This window comes from Canis lupus, chromosome 8 (genome assembly GCF_048164855.1).
Source record: "Canis lupus baileyi chromosome 8, mCanLup2.hap1, whole genome shotgun sequence".
Classification (NCBI taxonomy): Eukaryota; Metazoa; Chordata; class Mammalia; order Carnivora; family Canidae; genus Canis; species Canis lupus.
The window spans coordinates 48696971-48716040 of NC_132845.1; the positions used below are offsets into that span (position 1 = coordinate 48696971).

The following is a 19070-nucleotide window of genomic DNA, read 5'->3' on the forward strand; positions in this document are numbered from 1 at the left end:
TGTAACTTCAAAGTAGGAGTTTGGGCCTCACAGATTTCTTCGCTGCTATTACAATTATTACAACCCCTGACCTAGTATGTGGAGAGCCACTGCAGGCCTTTATTTCAGTTTTCTCTTTTCTCAAAATTTTCAAATGAAATCATAACCACTGAAGAAATAAGAACATGAAAATAACTGGTCCTGTGTGTCACTCTCTGGTTTAGAATTAAGGCTTAAATCTATGTGTTGATGAATTGAAGTATGTATCTGTAAATATTTTATTCCATTTCAGATACAATCCCCACATGACCAGTTATTCCATATCCAAGGTTTTTTTATTTATATATATGTGTGTGTGTATGTGTGTGTGTGTGTGTGTGTGTGTGTGTGTGTGTTTAGTAATCTCTACACCCAATATGGGGCTCAAACTCACGACCCTGAGATCAAGAGTTGCACATCCTTCCGACTGAGCCAGCCAGGTGTCTCCACATTCAGACTCTTGATTCTGAGTATGATTTTGATAATTAAATTGATTTTTTGATTTGCTTCCTAGACTCCAGCACAAGCAGGAATCCAGACTCAGCCTCAGACAGCAACTGCCACCCTGTCCTCAGGCTTAGCCCAGACTGTACCTCAGAAACAAGATACTTTCACGCCACATGTGCTCAGTCAGCCTCAGCAAGTTAGAAAGGTTGGTGAATGCTAATGGGTGACAGGCTCTTGCTTATTTGTACTGTTATCTCTTCAGTGTCCGAAAAGCAGTCTCCTCGTGGGAAGCATCTCTTCTGTGTGATGTGTCTCCTCTCAGGTCGGCCTCAGGTCACATGGCATCTGGCTGCAGATTACCCAATTATTTGGGGAAGAGAGTTCTTTATTACTGAAAGATAGCTTGTCTTAACAGTTAAGCCCCTTTTCCAAGTAGAAGTTTCAAAAGTATGTTTTCAATCCTCATATGTAGGATTTTCTGGGGTTTAAAATAAATTTCTTTTCAAATTAATCATTTTGGGGAGTGGGGGAAGAAAATGCTGTTCCCTGGGAAGAGACACTTGAAGATGAAAAAGATACTTTCTGAAAGGTTTACCTCCAGTAAGATCTTTATATAAGAGTTTGTTGTCATCTTATAGATTAAGAGCCAGAAGGCCCAGGTCTGCTTATTCTGGTTCCCCACTTCCTACGTGGTTGGCCTTATACAGAATTCACTTATATTCTCTGAGTGTCATTTTCCTCATCTTTAAAATGACAGTGTTGGTCTAGGGCTCAGGAACCTCTTCATATGCTCCTACCAAAAAGTTCTGATGTGACAGCCCCAAAAGTTACCAAAATTCCCTCCCTCGTATCCAGTAGGTGGAGCTATGTGTACATCTTCTTGCCAGAAAACTCTTTAGGTCTCAAAAATAGGACTTAATATTTTTTATTTTTTAATTTGTTTTTTTAGAGAGTGGGGAGGGGCAGAAGGGGGGAGAGAGAGAGAGAGAGAATCTTAAGCAGACTCTGCTGAGCATGGAGCCAAACATGGGGCTTGGTCTCACGACCCTGAGATCACAACCTGAGCTGAAATCAAAAGTTGGATGCTTAATTGACTGAGTCACCCATTACCCCAGGTCTTGCTGTTTTAAAACCTTGAGAATTAAAAATAATAATAAAAATAAATAAATAAACCTTGAGAATTATTCATCCCAGAATTTTAATCTTCAGCATAAAAGAACTTGAATAGGATTGAGTCCTGCATAAAAAATTTAAAAATAAATTAAAAAAAAAAAGAACTTGAATAATTAGACACAGCCCAAAGTAGTGTCAACCGTCAGGGCTAAGGCCCTGTGGCAACAGACAGAAGTAAGGCCTATGTCATCAGTAGTCACACCACCACGTGCTCTCTTCTGGAATCTCCTCTGGGAAACCCAGTGAGCAGGGAATTAGAGCTGTATTTTATTTACTTCAGGCTCAGAATAACATAATGTAATGATAAGCTTAGTGAATGTTCAAATGTCAAGATAGTTTCCTTTTTTTTTTTTTTTTTTTTTTTTTTTAGAGAGAGGAGGGAGAAAAACAGGATGTAGACAGGATAAGAACTTGTTCACTAAGTCTCAAAATACTAGAAGTGGGGATCAGTAATTCCACTTTAAAGGAAAAAATTATTGTACCAAATACAAGGAAATTCAGCCTTTTCAAAGAGGAGTACACTTACAGAACTCCTCACCCAGAGCAGCTATACTGTTTGGAGGGACACACACAGACACGCGCGCGCGTAAACTTTCCCGGTTAAGAAATATATGCGCATATTTACTATACAAACATAGGCATGAGTTTTTCTCCTTTAGAATACTAGGGGCGGGCAGTCCGGTTGGCTCAGCGCTTTAGCACCGCCTTCAGCCCAGGGCGTGATCTTGGAGACCCTGGATCGAGTCCCACATCAGGCTCCCTGCAGGGAGCCTGCTTCTCCTTCTGCAAAAACCTTTGGCTCATAATGGGGGCTAAACAAACCCTTGGTCGTTCCACCAGAGGGAACCCTCACCACCCCGACTGAGCAGGAGTGAGCTTCTCAGAAGGGGGCAGATTCTAAATGGAGCCTTACAAGGACTTGGAGACATTTTCAAGAAACCTGAAAATTGAGTGTGGCCACAGTACATGTGGCTGTTCTGGTAGGATAGAAAAGGGGGCAGGTAGTAGAAGGTTTGCATGACAGCCAGAGAGGAGGTTTTCACCACTAAGGACAGAGGAGCCGGGGAGTGTTGGGGCTCTGTCAGGTGTGGGGTCAAGGCTCTGTCTGTGGGGCAGGGCTGACGGGGAGGGAGGCCCAGTGAGGGGGCTGTGCCAGCTTTCCAGTGATCACCAGCAAGGGCCTGGATTGGGACAGCAGAGAACAGAGGCCTGATTCAGGACGCATTCCGAAGCTGTGCAGGCACTGGGGGCAGAAAGCAGAAGACACTGACAGCTCCATTTACCAAAGTTTTAAAAATAAATTATTTTAAATAAAAAGAATTATTTTTCCTCAGAGGCTGGAGGTGGTAGGAGGAAAGGGGAAAGTTTAGTTTGGAATATATTAAATTTGAGATGTCCCAAACTTATGTTTAGAAGGGTTATTAATGTGGCTTCAGCACTTAGCAAGGTTGGAAAAGAGAGGTGGGTTTGGGAATTATTAGCTTAATGGTGAACATTAAAGCTGTGAGAGTAGATGAGATCACCCTGTGAGGAACAGGAGAAATTCAGCTATCGCTTAAGAGAAATATCGTACTGAACAAATGCTGACTTCCCAGAAGGTGCGGTCTACACCTCCATCAAAGACAGGCCACTCAGTAAAGGGATGGTTGACACTGGAAAATCAGGGTCTGCAACCCCTGGCCTGAGGGCCACGTCCAGCCCACACCTGTCTCTGTAGATAAAGTTTTCCTGGAACCAAGTGCCATCCATTTATTTCTGTATGGTTGAGGCTGCTTCTTGGCTGCGGGGTAGAGGTGAGCATTACCTCAGAGACCCCATTGCCTGCAAGCCCTAAACTGAACCCTTGGTTGCTCTTAAGTCTGCCAACCCCTGTCCTAAAATATGGTTTTCTCTGCTAGGAAGAGCAGAAAAACAAACAATAGAAAATATTGGTTCATTACAGGTTTTCACAAACTCGGCATCGAATACAGTTCTCCCGTATCAGAGAGCACCCACTCCAGGGGTCCAGCAGCCCTTTGTTAATAAGACGCCCCCCAGCGTTCTCCAGTCCAGAAATGCACCACTTCCATCCCTGCAGAACGGACCTGCCACTTCCAATAAGGTAATGCTGCGAGCCCGGGGCTGCAGAGACTGGGCAAGCTCACGACCGTCCTAAAGCGTTCCAAAGCCCCGCGCTTTCGCCTTGGACTAAGTATCAGTATGCGAGGGACAAAACAGCCAAAATGCTGTGGTGACAGTTGTTAAGGGGCAGCTTAGCTGTTAGCACAGTAAGGATGACCTTTCCCACTCAAGATGGTCCCTTGCCAGCCATACAGGTCCCAGATCCTAAGGCTCATGAACTGACGAATACCATGATGGGGCTGCCCTGTGCTGAGGGCAGAGCCCCACGTCACCAGGGCCAGGGCTCAGGGAAGCTTGCTGCTAGAGCTGACGTCTACCTCCCTCTGTTTGCCTCAGCCCGCCTCACCACCGCCACCCCAGCAGTGTGTCGTCCAGCACTCCCTGTTCGGGAGCCCAGTCCCCAAGACAAAAGACCCTCCCCGCTATGAGGAGGCCATCAAGCAGACGCGCAGCGCCCAGTCCTCCCTTCCCGAGGTAAGTGAAGCCAGTGGCCGCAGTCCACCACGGGCTTACATTTGGGGTGTCATCCTCATGTAGAACCCTCTGTCTAAGATGTACTAGCCGTGACAGAAACACAAATTTCGGAGCCAGGGGCCTTGTTTGCACTTTAAATCCTGTTTTTTTCCATTGAAGTATGGTCCACATACAATATTATACTAGTTTCAGGTGTACAACACAGTGATTTGACATTTATATACATTGTGAAATGCTCACCAACATAGATGTAGTTAGTAGAGTTAATAGTGTCATTGACTTTAGCCCCTGTACTGTACCTTACATCCCTGTGATTTATTTTGTAACTGGACATTTGTACCTTTTAATCCTCTTTCACTTATTTCACCCATCCCTGCATCCCATCTCCCCTCTGGCAACCACCAGTGTGTTTGTATTTTTGAGTCTGTTTTGTTCATTTGTTCTGTTTTTTAGATTCCACATATAAGTGAAATCATTTGGTATTTGTCTTTCTCTAATTTACTTAACTTAGCATAATCTCTTAGTCCATCCCTATGGTCACAAATGGGAAAAATATTCTTTTTTATAGTTGAGTAATATTCCTCTGTGTGTATCACATCTTCACATCTTCTTTATCCTTTCGTCTTGGGCTGCTTCCATATCTTGGCTAGCATAAGTAATGCTCCAGTAAACATAAGGGTGCATATATCTTTTTGAATTAATTTTTTTGCTTTCTTTGAATAAAAACCCAGTAGTATGATTACTGGATCATAGGGTAGCCCTATTTTTAATTTTCTGAGGAACCTCCATAGTGTTTTCCACACTGGCATCACCAGGTTGCATTCCCACCAGCAGTGCACCAGGGGTTCCATTTTCTCCACACTCTTGCCAGCACTTGTTATCTCTTGCTTTTTTCATACAGGCAATCCTGATAGGTACAAGGTGGTATCTGTGGTGGTTTTGATTTGTATTTCCCTAATGATGAGTGATATTAAACATCTTTTCTATGTCTGTTAGCCATCTGGATGTCTTCTTTGGAAACGTGTATTTTGCTGTTTGGGCATGGAATGTTCTATCTGTATCTGTTAAGTCTGTCTGGTCTGATGTGTCATTCAGAACCACTGTTTCTTATTGATTTTCTGCCTGGATGATCTATTCGTTGATGTAAGTGGGATGTTAAAGTCCTCTACTATTACTGTGTTACTGTTGGTTTCTCCTGTTAGTCTGTTAATATTTGCTTTATCTGTGTGTGTGGCGGGGGGAGGGAGGGGCTCCTGTGTTAGGTACATAGATATTTGCAGATGTTGTATCCTTATTTTGGACTGATCCCTTTATCATTATGCAGTGCCCTTCTTTGTCCCTTGTTAGAGCTTTTGCTTTAAAGTCTGTTTTGTCTGTTTGTTTTTTTTATTTAAATTCAATTTAGTGGGGCACCTGGTTGACTCAGTGGTTGAGCGTCTGCCTTCGGCTCAGATCATGATCACAGGGTCCTGGGATCGAGTCCCACATCAGGTTCCCTGCAGGGAGCCTGCTTCTCCCTCTGTCTGTGTCCCTGCCTCTCTCTGTGTGTGTGTCTCTCATGAATAAATAAATAAAATATTTTTTAAAATAATAAATAAATAAAATCAATTTTAACTAAATTATACTTATATGTTAACTACATATACTGTATTACTAGTTTCAGAGATAGAATTGATTCATCAGTTGCATATAACACCTAGTGCTGATTATATCAAGTGCCTTCCTTAATGCGCACCACCCAGTAACCCCATGTCTGTTATAAATATTGCTACATCATCTTTTTTTTTTTTTTTTTGCTTCCATGTGTATGGAATAGCTTTTTCCATCCATTCACTTTAACTCTTTATGTGTCTTTGAGTCTGAAATTAGTCTCTTATAGGCAATGTGAATTTTTATCTTTTTATGCATTCAGTAACCCTATGTCTTTTGATTGGAGCATTAAGTCTGTTTATATTTAAAGTGATAGGTATGTACTTATTGCCATTTTAAAATTGTTTCTGGTTGTTCTTGTATTTCTTTTCATAGTTCTTTTTCTTTCTTTATGATTAGATGACTTTCTTTAATGGTATGCTTGGATCTCTTACTCTTTCTTTTTGGGTATCTATTGCAGGATTTGGGTTTGTGGTTACCATGAGGCTCATGTATGATATCCTGTGTATAAAGTATGATAGTAGCTTAAACCAAACACATTCTAAAAGTAACAATATTTTTACTCCCCTTTTTTAGGTATATGATGTCATATTTTAGATCTTTTTTTACTTTGTGGATCCTTTATTTTAGATACAACTGATTTTACTACTTTTGCCTTTCAGACTTCATACTAGTTTTATAAGTGACTGATCTACTACCTTAACTATATGTTTGCTTTAACCAGTGAAACTTGTTCCTTTCATAATTTTCTTCTAAGTTATAGCCTTTTCTGCTTAAAGAAGTTTCTTTAACATTTCTTATAAGGCAGTTTAGGGATGATGCACTCCTTTGACTTTTATTGGCCTGGGCAACTCTGTATTTTTTCCCTCCATTCTGAATGATAGTCTTGCTGAGTAGAGTAGTCTTGGTTGTCAATGTTTTCCGTTCACCACTTGGAATATATTATACCTCTCCCTTCTGGCAAAGTTTCTGCTGAAACCTCAGCTTCCCATGTACAAAACCCATTGCCTTTCTTTTGCTGCTTTTAAGTGTCTATCTTTAATTTTTGACATCTTAGTTATTATGTGGATGTCCTTGAGTTTTTCTTATTTGGAACTCTCTGTGATTCCTAGGCCTATTTCCTTCCTCAGGTTAGGGAATTTTTCAGCTATTATTTCTTCAAATAACTTTTCTGGCCCTTTCTCTCTCTTCTCCTTCAGGGACCCTTGTAATGGGAATGTCAGTACACCTGTCCCAGAGGTCCCTTAACCTATCCTCTTTTTTTTTTTTTCTTTTTTCTTTTTGCTGTTTAGCTTGGATGATTTCCACTACCCTGTCTTCCACATCACTCACCTGTTCTTCTGCATCCCCTAATCTGCTGTTGATTCTCTCTTGTTTATTTTTCAGTTCATTTATTTTATTCTTCAGCTTTGATTGGTTCTTTTTTATATTTTGTTTCTTTGTTGCAGTTCTGAGTTCACTGACTCTTCTCTCAGATCCACTGAGCATCTTTATGACCATTACTTTGAATTCTTTATCAGGAAGATTGCTTATCTCTGTTTCATGTAGTCCTTTTTCTGTGGTTTTGTGTTGTTCTTTCATTTGGAATGTATTTCTGTCTCCTTATTTTGTCTGACTCTGTTTCCATGTATTAAGTCAGCCATCTATATCTCCTGGTCTTAAAAGTAGTGGCCTTGTGCAGAAGGCATCCTGGGGGGCCCAGTAATTCAATCCCCGCTGCCCACCAGAACCAGACACTCCAGGGGTGTCCTGTGTGTACTCTGCTGTTGTGACTAGACCAAGACTTCTTTGGGTATGCTGGTGGACAGGGCTGGCCCCACCTTTCTCTAGAGCAAGTTGTCTACCTGGTGAGTCCAGGCAAGCAGTGCTAATATGATAGATGGACAGTATCAGAGCTGGCTCCCACCAGTATTTATATTCATATACAAATTTCCCAGAGATCCTTCTCTTCCAGCACATGCCCTAAAAAGCAAATCCCTTTCACATGTAACTCAGACACTTTCCAAACTGCTGCTTCTCTGCTGGGTCCCAGGCCAAGTGATAAAATGCTCTGGCCCTTTAAGAGCAGAATCTCAGTTCCTCTAGCCTTCTGTCTTTTGCCCCACTGATTTTCAAACCCAGAGGTTATGGAAGCTCATCTACCCACTGCAGATCCCCAGGATGGGGTGTGCTCCCTGTGAGGCTTGATCCCCTTGCTCCTCATGCAGTACCTCTACGCTCATGGGTGATGGGGATCACTGTGCTGGAGATTTGGTTCCTGACCTCATCCCTGCCCCTCCTTCCCTTCTCTGTATCTTTAGCTGTGGGAGAGAGATGTTCTGTTAGTCTTCAGGTCATTTTCAGAATGAGTCTCACTATATTTAGTTACATACTTCATGTGTCCATGGGAAGTGAGCTCAGGATCTTCCCACTCTGCCATTTCCAGTGCTTCTCCTTTAAATGCTACTTTAAATCAAAATACTGGGAAGACTCCTAGTTTTGGCTACTATGTAACCTGCACTTCCTGCTTACTCAAACTCAAGGTTTTCCTTTTAACTTCTCCTTGGGGAAATGGGTCATGTTAAGGATAGATGTGATGATGGCCAAGGCATGTATTTGATACAAGTTTCTCTTCTTTTTTTTATTCGAGTATAAATAATGTACAGTGTGAGATTAGTTTCAGGTTACAATATAGTGATTCAGTAATTTTTTACATTTCTCAGTGCTCATCACATTGGGTGTACTCTTCATCCCCGTCACCTATTACACCCATCTTCTCCTGTCTCCCCTCTGGCAACCACTAGTTCTCTATTTACGTGTCTGGGTTTTTGCTTGTCTTTTTCCTTTGTTTTGTTTCTTAAATTCCACATGAGTGAAATCATTTGGTATTTATCTTTCTCTGGCTGATTTACTTCACTGAGCATTATAGCCTCTCTGTCCATCAGTGTTGTTGCAGATGGCAAGAGCTCTTTCTTTTTTATGGCGGAGTAATATTCCACTGCGTATACACACCCCATCTTCTTTATCCATTCATCTACTGATGGACACTTGGGCTGCTTCCATAGTTTGGCTATTGTAAATAATCTACAATAAACATAAGGGTGCATATCTCTTTTCAAATTAATGTTTTTGTTTTCCTTGCATAAACACCCAATACTGTGATTACCAGATCATAAGGTAATTCTGTTTTTAATTTCGTGAGGAACCCCCATACTGTTTTCCCCAGTGGCATCACCAGTTTATATTCCCACCAACAGTGCACAAGGGTTCCTTTTTTTCCACATCAGCACTTGTTATCTTGTGTTTTTGATTTTAGCCATTCTGACAGGGGTGAGGTGATATCTCCTTATGGTTTTGATTTGCATGTCCTGATCATGAGTGATCTTGAGGATCTTTTTATTATCTATTGGCCATCTGTATGTCTTTGGAGAAATGTTTGTTCATGTCTTCTGCCCATTTTTTAATTGGATTACTTGGTTTTTTGATATTGAATTGTATAAGGTCCTCATATGTTTTGAATATTAGCCTCTTAATCAGATATATCATTTGCAAATATCTCCTCCCATGCCATAGGCTACCTCTTTGTTGATGGTTTCCTTTGCTGTGCAGAAGCTTTTTATCTTGGTGTAGCCCCAAGAGTTTAATTTTGCTTTTGTTACCCTTGCCAGAAGAGACACATATACAAAAATGTTTCTATGGCTGATATTCAAGAAATTATTGCCTGTTTTCTTCTAAGACTTTCATGATTTCAGGTCTCACGTTTAGGTCCTTAATGCATTTTGAGTTTATTTTTGTGCATGGTGTTAAAAAAGTCATCCAGTTTCATTCTTTTGCATGTCATTGTACAGTTTTCCTAACACCGTTTGTTGAAGAGACTGTGTTTTCTCCATTGTATATTCTTGCTTTCTTTGTCATAGATTAATTGACCATAGAAGAATGGGTTTATTTCTGGACTCTCTATTCTGTTCCATTGATCTAGGTGTCTCTTTTTCTGCCAGTACAATACTGTTCTGATTAGTACAGCTTTGTATCTTAAAAACTGGGATTGTGATACCTCCAACTTTGTTCTCCTTTTTCAAGATGCTTTGGCTAGTCAAGGTCTTTTGTGGTTCCATACAAATTTTAGAATTCTTTGTTCTAGTTCTTGTGGAAAGTTCCCTACCATTATATACCACTGTCAGTTTCTTCCTTTATGTCTATTAATAGTTGCTTTATGTATTTGCTCCTATGTTGTGAGGATAACTATTTACAATTGTTATTTCTTCTTATTGGATTGTTCCCTTTATCCTTATGTAGTGTCCTTTGTTTTAGTCTGTTTTGTCTGATAGATTAAGTATTGCTATGTGAGCTTCCTTTTTCACTTTCATTTGCATAATAAATGTTTTTCCGTCCCTTTACCTTCAATTTGCATGTCTTTTGGTCTGAAGTGAGTGTCCTGTAGGCAGCATATAGATGGATTTTGCTTTTTTTAATCCAGCCAGTCACCCTGTGTCTTTTGATTGGAACATTTAGTCCATTTACATTCAAAGTAATTATTGATGGGTATGTACTTATTTCCATTTTGTTACTTGTTTTATGATTAGTTTTGTATTTCTTCTCTGTTCCTTTCCTGTCTTGCTCTCTTCCCTTGCAGCTTAATGTCTTTCTTGAGTGATATACTTGAATTCCTTTGTCTTTTTTTTTTTTTTTTGCCTATTACTGGTTTTTGATTTGTGGTTACTATTAGATTGATAACGTGCTATACGTATAGCAAATATATATTAATTTGATAGTCATGTTTGTACTAATTCTAAAAACACTACATTTTTACTCCTCCCCTCCTCCCCGGCACATTTTATATATATCATGTCATACTTTACATCCTTTTATTTTGTGACTCCCTTGACTGATTTAATTGACTTTACTGCTTGTGTGCTTTAACCTTCATTCTGGGTTTATATGATTAATCTACTTTTATTATGTTTGTATTTACCTGTGAAATTTTTCCTTTTCTAATTTTCTTCCTCCTAATGATGACCTTTTCTTTCCAAAGAATTCCCTGTAACATTTCTTGTAAGGCTGGCTTAGTGGTGATGAAATCCTTTACATTTTGTTTGGGAAACCCTTTTTCTCTCCTTCTATTCTGAATGATATCCTTGCTGGGTAGAGTATTCTTGTAGGTTTTCTCCTTTTAGCACTTTGACTATATTACACCACTCCCTTCTGGCATGCAAGGTTTATGCTGAAAAATGAGCTGATAGTCATATGGGGTTTCTTTTATATATAGCTGTTTTCTTTTGGTGCTTTCAAAATTCTCTATCACTACTTTTGGCCATTTTAATTACTATGTGTCTTGGTGTGGACCTTCTTGGGTTCATCTCTCTGGGGCTTGCTGTGCCTTCTAGACCTGTGTGTCTGTTTCCTTCTCCAGATTAAGGAATTTTTTAGCTATTACTTCTTCAGATAAATTTTGTGCCCTCTTTTCTCCTTATGGGTTCCCAATAATGTGAATATTGTCATGCTTAATGGTGTTGCTGAGTTCCCTTAGCCTGCTCTCATTTTGTGGTATTTTGTTCTTATTTGCTTTCCATTACTCTGTTCCAGCTGACTAATCCATTCTTCTGCTTCCTCTAATCTAGAATTGATTCCCTCTTGTCTATTTTTTTAAAGATTCTATTTGACAAAGAGAGCACAGGCAGAGGGGGAAAGGAAGAGGCACACTCCCCAATGAGCAGGGAGCCTGATGCAGGGCTCAATCCCAGGACCCCAGGATCATGACCTGAGCTGAAGGCAGATGCTTAATCAACTGAGCCACTTAGGTGCTCCCCTCACCTTGTATATTTTTAATTTCAGTTATTGAGTTCATCTCTGGTTCTTTGGGGAAGCATTCCTCTGTCTCCTCATTTTGTCTAAATCTCTGTTTCTATGTACTAGGAAAGTCAGCTACATCTCCTGCTTTTGAAAGCAGTGGCCTCAGGAAAAAGAGGTGCTGTAGTGCCCTGTAGTGAGTGCCCTGTGCCCTGCTCACCAGAAGTAGTTGCTTCAGGAGGTGTCTGTTACATGTGTTGCATGCATCCTACTGTTGTGGCTGAGCCACATTTGCCCCCAGTCCAGTTGGTTGCACTGGCCTACTTTGCCTATTGTGGCAGGGTTTGGTCTGTCTGCTGTTAGGGGCCAGTCTGGGCTGCCTTGGATTTATAGTTGGATCAGACCAGATCCCTGCCTTCAGCCCATTTGCCAGGGCTGTGGCTGTACCAACCTGCAGGGCACTCTCTTCCTTGTCTTTTATTGGTGGGCAGGGCCAGCAGTTAAATCAGATGTCTTCCCCAAGGGGGGAAGACTGGGACCGCAGTAGAATTGGTGTGTGCGGTTATCTTCTCCTCTGCCCAGGACAGGAGTCACTTTGGAGTGGAGCCGGTTCCTGCCAGGGCTGCTTAAAGTGGGGCATCTTGGGGTAGTGTGAGTCTCCAGGAAAATGCAGAGCACGGTGTAGTGTTAGCAAGGTAGATGGTAGCTGTGCTGTTTACTGCAACTGTTGGATGTCTAGACTTGAGCAGAGGAAGAATGGTGCCCACCAGTTCTTTTGCTCTTGCAGAAATCTCTTAAAGATTCCTGCTTCTCCAGCACATGTTCTGAGATTAGTAAATAAATCTTCCCTTATGCTTCAGGCACTTTTCAAACTACTAACTTCTGTGCTGTATCTCAATGGGGCTGTTTGTTATGCTGGATCTTTAAGGGTGAGGACTCAGTTTCCTGTTGCCATCCAGTTCTCCAAGAGCTAAGCCCACTGATTTTCAAAGTACCCAGAGTTAAGCCCCATTGGTTTTCAAATCTTTCTAGTTTGGCTCCCCCATGGCTAGAGTGCCTAATGTGGGGTCTACTCTCCTTTCTTTATGCTTGTGGCATCTCTCTCATTTGTGGTTAGTCTCACCAGGAGTTTGGTTCGTTACTTCATCTCTGCCCCTCCTCCTCTGTTCCATGTACCCTCCTCTCTACAGTCAACTGTAGAAAATCTTTTGTGCCAGGCTTCAGGTGATTTTTCTTAGTTGTTCTGATGTGGCTGTTATCTAGGTGTGTCCATGGGACGAGGTGAGCTTAGGATCCTCCTACTTTCTAAAGCCACCATGTGTCAGGGTGGCACTAAATTAACCTTGTACCAGGCTGGCCATTAAGACTGCCCAGCACCTACACCTGCCTTCTCCTGCTTCATCTCATTGTCATCCATAGCACCCTCTGCTCCAGCGGGCCAGCTCATGCAAGCACCAATGCACCCTGAAGGAGACAGACCTAAGGTCCTCCCGACTTCACTATGTACTGATCCATAGCCGGTAACCATGTGGTTCTATGCAAGGTGCTTACCTGTCCTCTGAGCCTTCCCTATTGCTCTCTATTCCAAAAGATGGGAATAGAGTTCCTGTCTGTAAAGGCATCTGGCCTATGGTGAGTGCCCAACCACAATAACCATGTCACACCGTACCCTAAACCTTTCTCTTGGTCTCCCTGCCCATCTAAACTAACACCCAGGTAAGTTTCAAGAAAGAACCCATGCCTCCCAGAGGATGCAACAGGTGACCCTCACAGCACTCTGTGGGTACTGCAAGTAGAGGACAAAATAGAGCAGGTCCGAGTAAGACTTTAGTACTCACAGCAAATAGCAGAACTGGGAGCCTCACTGTGCTAGTGCCCCTTACTCCCATGTTCTCTGGAGTGACTCAGTGTGGCTTGATAGGTTGTACGTGACCAAGAGTTGTCAACGCTTTTGGCAGCAAGCACCAAATAAGCCAGTCCCCTCAACCAGGGAGTGAGTGGTCACGCTGACCTACCCAGTTGGCTCAGTGAGCAGCCACAGAAACTGCTCAGTTCCAGGCAGCATACTCACAAAGGGTGTGCAGGGTTGTTCAGAGTGGACTGCCTCCCTGAGGAAGTAAACAGTTGCCATGTGCTTCATGCAAAAGAGCATAACTTTTGTGGTTGTAAAAGGTTTCTTCAGTTAAATACTCAGCAGGGGCCCTTATCTGTGAGGGAAAAACCAAATTTCAGAAATAGTTGTAAACATTTACAAAAAGACTTGAAACAAATGGTGCTGGACTAGACTCCCCATTGGTGCATTAAGAAGTGACATCTGTTCTCTTCTCAGGGGAACAGAGATGAAGTGAATTGCAAAGAGCTTAAACTGCAATTTTTAAGAAAATTAATAGGTAGCACTCATCCCTCCTAACCTAGTTCTTGTGTGTAGATTAATATGTATTACTCACTTGATATATGTAACAGCAACAAAGAATGATTACCTCACTTTAACCTAGACAGCTGATCGGAATCCCTGCCGTTTATCTGTCTCTGGTTAATGTTTATAGACTGAGGGAGCTGAACTCTACATCAGTGTCTGGTACTCTTTATACACCATTAAGCATCAAACTCCAGGCAACCTAAGGTTTTTCAAATCCCTTTATATAAACTCAGACTTCCAGTTCCACTGTTGGCGAAGTAAGTCTTCCACAGATAACAGCTGTAAAGCCTGGTCATAACACAAAAAGCAATAACATGAAGGCATTGAAGAGCGAATAAATGCAGTCACAGTCTGGTGAGGAGTCACACTCAGAGGAAGGGTGATAATAGCATGAGTTACCTCTTTTTGCTGCTTTTACTCTGGGGTCAGGCTAAGTGGTGAGGCTATTGGTAGAAAAACCCATAGCCTTTATCCTCTGGGAAGTCAGAGAGCTGAGAGCAGCCCAAAAGGGAAAAAACTAGAGGGGAGATCCCCAAATTCTGTCTGCCCACATCTCTAACTGACCCCTAAGCCACATAACGCACTGAGTGGTCATAGCAGCTGAGCTAAAAAGATGGGAGCTGCGATTGGAACTTCTGCCCAAAAAATATTTTGAAGGTCAAGTCCAACCAAGATAATTGCCTGCTAAGACAAAAGAAACCACTCATCTGAGAAAAATAACAGTACAGAGTCTTCACAATTTTATATCCATAATAGCCATTTATAACATACAATATACAAATAAGGAAAAAAATGTAAAAGGCAATCATCTAAGGCCAACTCCAGCTAATCCAGATGTCAGAACTTGTAGATAAGGATTTTAAAGCAACTATTTTTAACTGTCAATGATGTAAAGGAAAATATATTCATAATGGGTAAAAAAATAGCAAACATAGAAATATTTTTAATGAAATGGAAAAAAATTAAAAATATCTAAAATGAAAAAATATATAGATGGTCTTAGAATGGAGAGGACAGTGAAAAAAGGTAAAAAGTCTGTGAACTTGAAGATAGATCAATAAAATTTATCTAGTCTGAATAACAAAAGATTTTGTTTTTTAAAGAGAACAGAACCTCAGAGACTTGTTATTTAATATCAGTCTAAGATAGGTATGATAGGGGTCCGTGAAGAGAATGAGACAGGTAAAATATTCTAGGAAATAATGGTCAAATTTTTCACAAATGTGCTGAAAGACAAATTTATAACTTGGAGACACTCAGTGACACCAAACGGGGTAAATAAAAGGCCTGGTCATATCAGAGTCAAATTAAAAGCCAAAGTTAAAGAGCACATCTTGCAATCATAAAGAGAAAAGCAATACAATGCACACAGGGTAACAACAGTTTGTTTTATGAGTCACTTTTCATCAGAAACTACTGAAGTCAGAAAACAGTGGAGAAATGTCTTTAAAATTCTTAGCGAGGAGGGAGAGGTAAAGAGAGTGAGAGATCGTCAAACCAGAAATCTCTATCAAGTAAAAATGTCCTTTAAGAATGAAAATGAGCTAAAGATATTTTGAGATAAAGAAGAGATAAAGTATCTAATAAAAGATGGAGGAAGTCGATCTTTACAGGGGTTTATAGTTTATATACAATAGTACAACATGAAGTAACCTGTGAAAAATTAAGGATGTATGTTTTATGTCTATGGTAACGACTAAAGTACAGCATTTATAAAATAAATTAAGTTAGATTTCCAAAAATAAATCAAATGAATATCTTTTTTAAAAGGACAAGAACCGTAGGAGGAACAAAAACCACAACAGGGCAAATCAAATAACACGGTAAACCCAAGCTCTTAACCCTGTCGCTGACTGCGCAGGACATGCTAGTGGAGTAAACAATACAATTAAAATGCAGAAATTGTCAGAATGGACATTCTCCAGCAAGGCCTGAAATGGCCATAGCCTGGTCAACATTTGACCACATCCTCATGAAAGACCCCAAGCCAGAACTACCCATTTAAACTGACCCACAGAAACTGTAAGAGAATAACTCTTTATCATTTTAAGCCACTAAACTTGTTGGAGTACAATGTGTAATACAATAATAGATAACTAATGTATGCACCTATAAGAGGCATACTTTTTTCCTTGATATAAACTTTTATTTTTTGTTTTTATTTAAATTTCAGTTAACATGCAATGTAATATAAATTCCAGGTGTACAATATAGTGATTCAACACTTCCATACATCACCCAGTGCTCATCACAAGTGCACTCCTTAATCCCCATCACCTACTTCAGCCATCCCCCACCTGCCCCTCTTCTGGTAACCATCAATTTGGTCTCTGTAGCTAAGAGTCTGTTTCTTGGTTTGAAGAGGCATATTTTAAATACAAAGACACACACACAAAAAAAAATACAAAGACACAGGTCAAAAGTAAATGATTGGAAAAAGATATACCATGCAAACAGTATGCCTAAGAAGTCTGGAGCAGTCAAAAGATTAGAACAGCCCCCCCCCCCCCAAAAAAATAAAAAAGAAAATATACAGATGGCAAACAAGCACATGAAAAGATGCTCAACATTATTAGTCATTAGGAAAATGCACATTGAAACCACAATGCAAAACCACTATACACCTTATTAAATGTGTCTTAAATTAAAATGACTGACCATACCAAGTGTTGACGAAAATATAGAGCGACCGGAAATATCATATGGTACTGGTGGAAATGTAAAATGATACGATCGCTTTGCAAAACAGACATTTCTTAAAAAGTTAAACCTATTGCTACCCTATGATTCCACTGTGCCCTCCTTGACATTTACCTCATATAGAGACTTGTACACAAATGTTCACAGCAACTTTATTTGTAACAGCCAAAAAATGGCAATAACCAACACAAACATCCTTGGCAATAAAAAAGAGTGCACTAGGGGATCCCTGGGTGGCTCAGCGGTTTGGCGCCTGCCTTTGGTCCAGGGGGCGATCAGGCTCCCGGCATGGAGCCTGTTTATCCTTCTGCCTGTGTCACTGCCTCTCTCTATATATATAATTAATTAATTAATTAATTAAATCTTTAAAAAAAAAAAAGTGCACTAACCTTCCCTGATGTGTACTCTACAACATGGCTAAATCTCAGAATTATTATGTTAAATGAAAGAAGCTTCCTCTATTTCCAAAAATATGTATACTGTAGGGGTTCATTGATACAAAGCTCCAAGAAATGTAAAGTAAACTTTTCTTTTTCTGTGACCAGAGAAAGCAGTCACTAGGTTGCCTGGGAATGAGGGAACTATTACAAAAGACCATTGAGGAAGGTTGCAGGGCAATGGATATGTTTGCTATCTTGATTTTATTGACAGTATTATGAGTTTACATGTAAGGGTAGTTTATTGGAGGTCACGTGACTCAGTGAAGCCAAAAAAATATAGTATAATCACCTTTATACATACCTTATATTTTTACCTGGACACAAATGAATAAAGTATTTTTAAAAGCAAGTATTGAAAAAAAAAAAAAGCAAGTATTAGCGACTTCTCAAAATGCATGGTAAAAAGTAAGAAAAATGTATAGGTCAGCTGATCTAGGTATCTGCCCCATTCTTGCTCTGTCCACTTAAGCAGCTCTGACACACTGGGTAAATGGCTTAATGTCTGCAGTGACCTCAGCATTCTCAAAATTATCGAATAATAGATTAGAACTAGATGTTCTGTAAGGTGGCTTAGAGCTCCCAGTTGTATAATGCTTCCACATCTGTATGAAAGAAGGCTAATTTCTGTTCTCCTTTGTTGTAGATTTCAAATGCACACAGTCAGCAGATGGACGACCTCTTTGATATCCTAATTAAGAGTGGGGGTAAGTCCCAAATCACATCAGACCTCATCCAAGTAACCTCTTATGACAAATTTATGAACGTTTTCCTTTAGAGCTCATGGCATATCTTTGAGTAGTGAGAAACATATTCTAATTCCAATGAAGTTTATGTTTTAAATCTGTTCAGTTAGGACATTAAAACAACTTATAAATGGAGAAACAGTCACTATTTCAGCTTACATTAACATAATGTTAGATTTATCCATAGATCTATGCCTGCTGAAACAACAGACCAGCTCAAAATAGCAAAGGAGAGCCAAATTTAAATTCCACATTGAAAAACTTCAAAACCTGTCCCATATGTAGGTCATTGTGGTAGGATAAAAGCACTCTGCCGCACACTACTAATATTGTAATAATCACGTTACCCACAAGCTCTAGTAACTTGGTGAGAATTTAAAGGCAATTTTAAAATACTTTCTGTGTATAATTGAAAATCTTAGACTTTATAGTGTATCACCTTAAAAAGTGATAAAGAATATTAACCCCATACACAATCAAGGGTATCTCTACCTCAGCAAATGTACCTTTCAAAATAAGTTAAAAATCAGTATTTTAAAATTGCAAACGCTGTTTTAGAGTAAGTATTCTTAAATTACCTTGATGAAAGGAGTTTTATTCAGATTTTTAAACAGTGAAAATCTGAAATTTTGATTTTCAAAATCAAAATTTTGATCACCTTAAAAAGTGATAAAATTTTTAAAATTTCTCTATCCATAGCAGATACTATTTGGTTTTGAAGACATGGGAAATTCTTGATGTTTAACTGTAGCTCTACATGTGCAAATAGATTTTTTTTTTCTAGGAACTGCATTGGCCTCGCAAAATAACGTATGATATATCTATGCTGTGGAAATAAGAGAAATAGATGTTTGATTGCCTGATTTTAAGGTGTTGTTTTTTTTTTTTTAATGTTTTTTGCCAAATCTGGCGAAAGTAAAGACTTTCTAAATGATTAAAAGGAGTAATTTTTAATAGCCTAAACTTGGAAATTAAAATGTGACAAAGTCATCAAGTGAGATATTTTCTACCAGGAATGATTTTTTTTCAATGGCAAAGCATCCAATGAGGACATTATTTTATCTTATTGTTAATTAATGCCAGTAATAATAAGAAAGGAGGTTTAAAGAGTTGATTATG

The 19070-nt window shown here is 39.9% G+C and overlaps 1 protein-coding gene across 12 annotated transcripts in view; it reads left to right on the forward strand.

The window, feature by feature from the left end:
- The window catches only part of MRTFB (myocardin related transcription factor B), a 210451-nt gene that overhangs the window by 173520 nt on the left and 17861 nt on the right, over positions 1-19070 (forward strand). For all 12 annotated transcript variants that reach the window (XM_072835848.1, XM_072835858.1, XM_072835846.1 and 9 more), the window contains 4 exons: positions 533-670; positions 3581-3739; positions 4096-4233; positions 17852-17912. In XM_072835848.1, coding sequence (XP_072691949.1) covers positions 533-670; positions 3581-3739; positions 4096-4233; positions 17852-17912 — 496 coding nt within the window. The remainder of the gene's footprint in view (positions 1-532; positions 671-3580; positions 3740-4095; positions 4234-17851; positions 17913-19070) is intronic.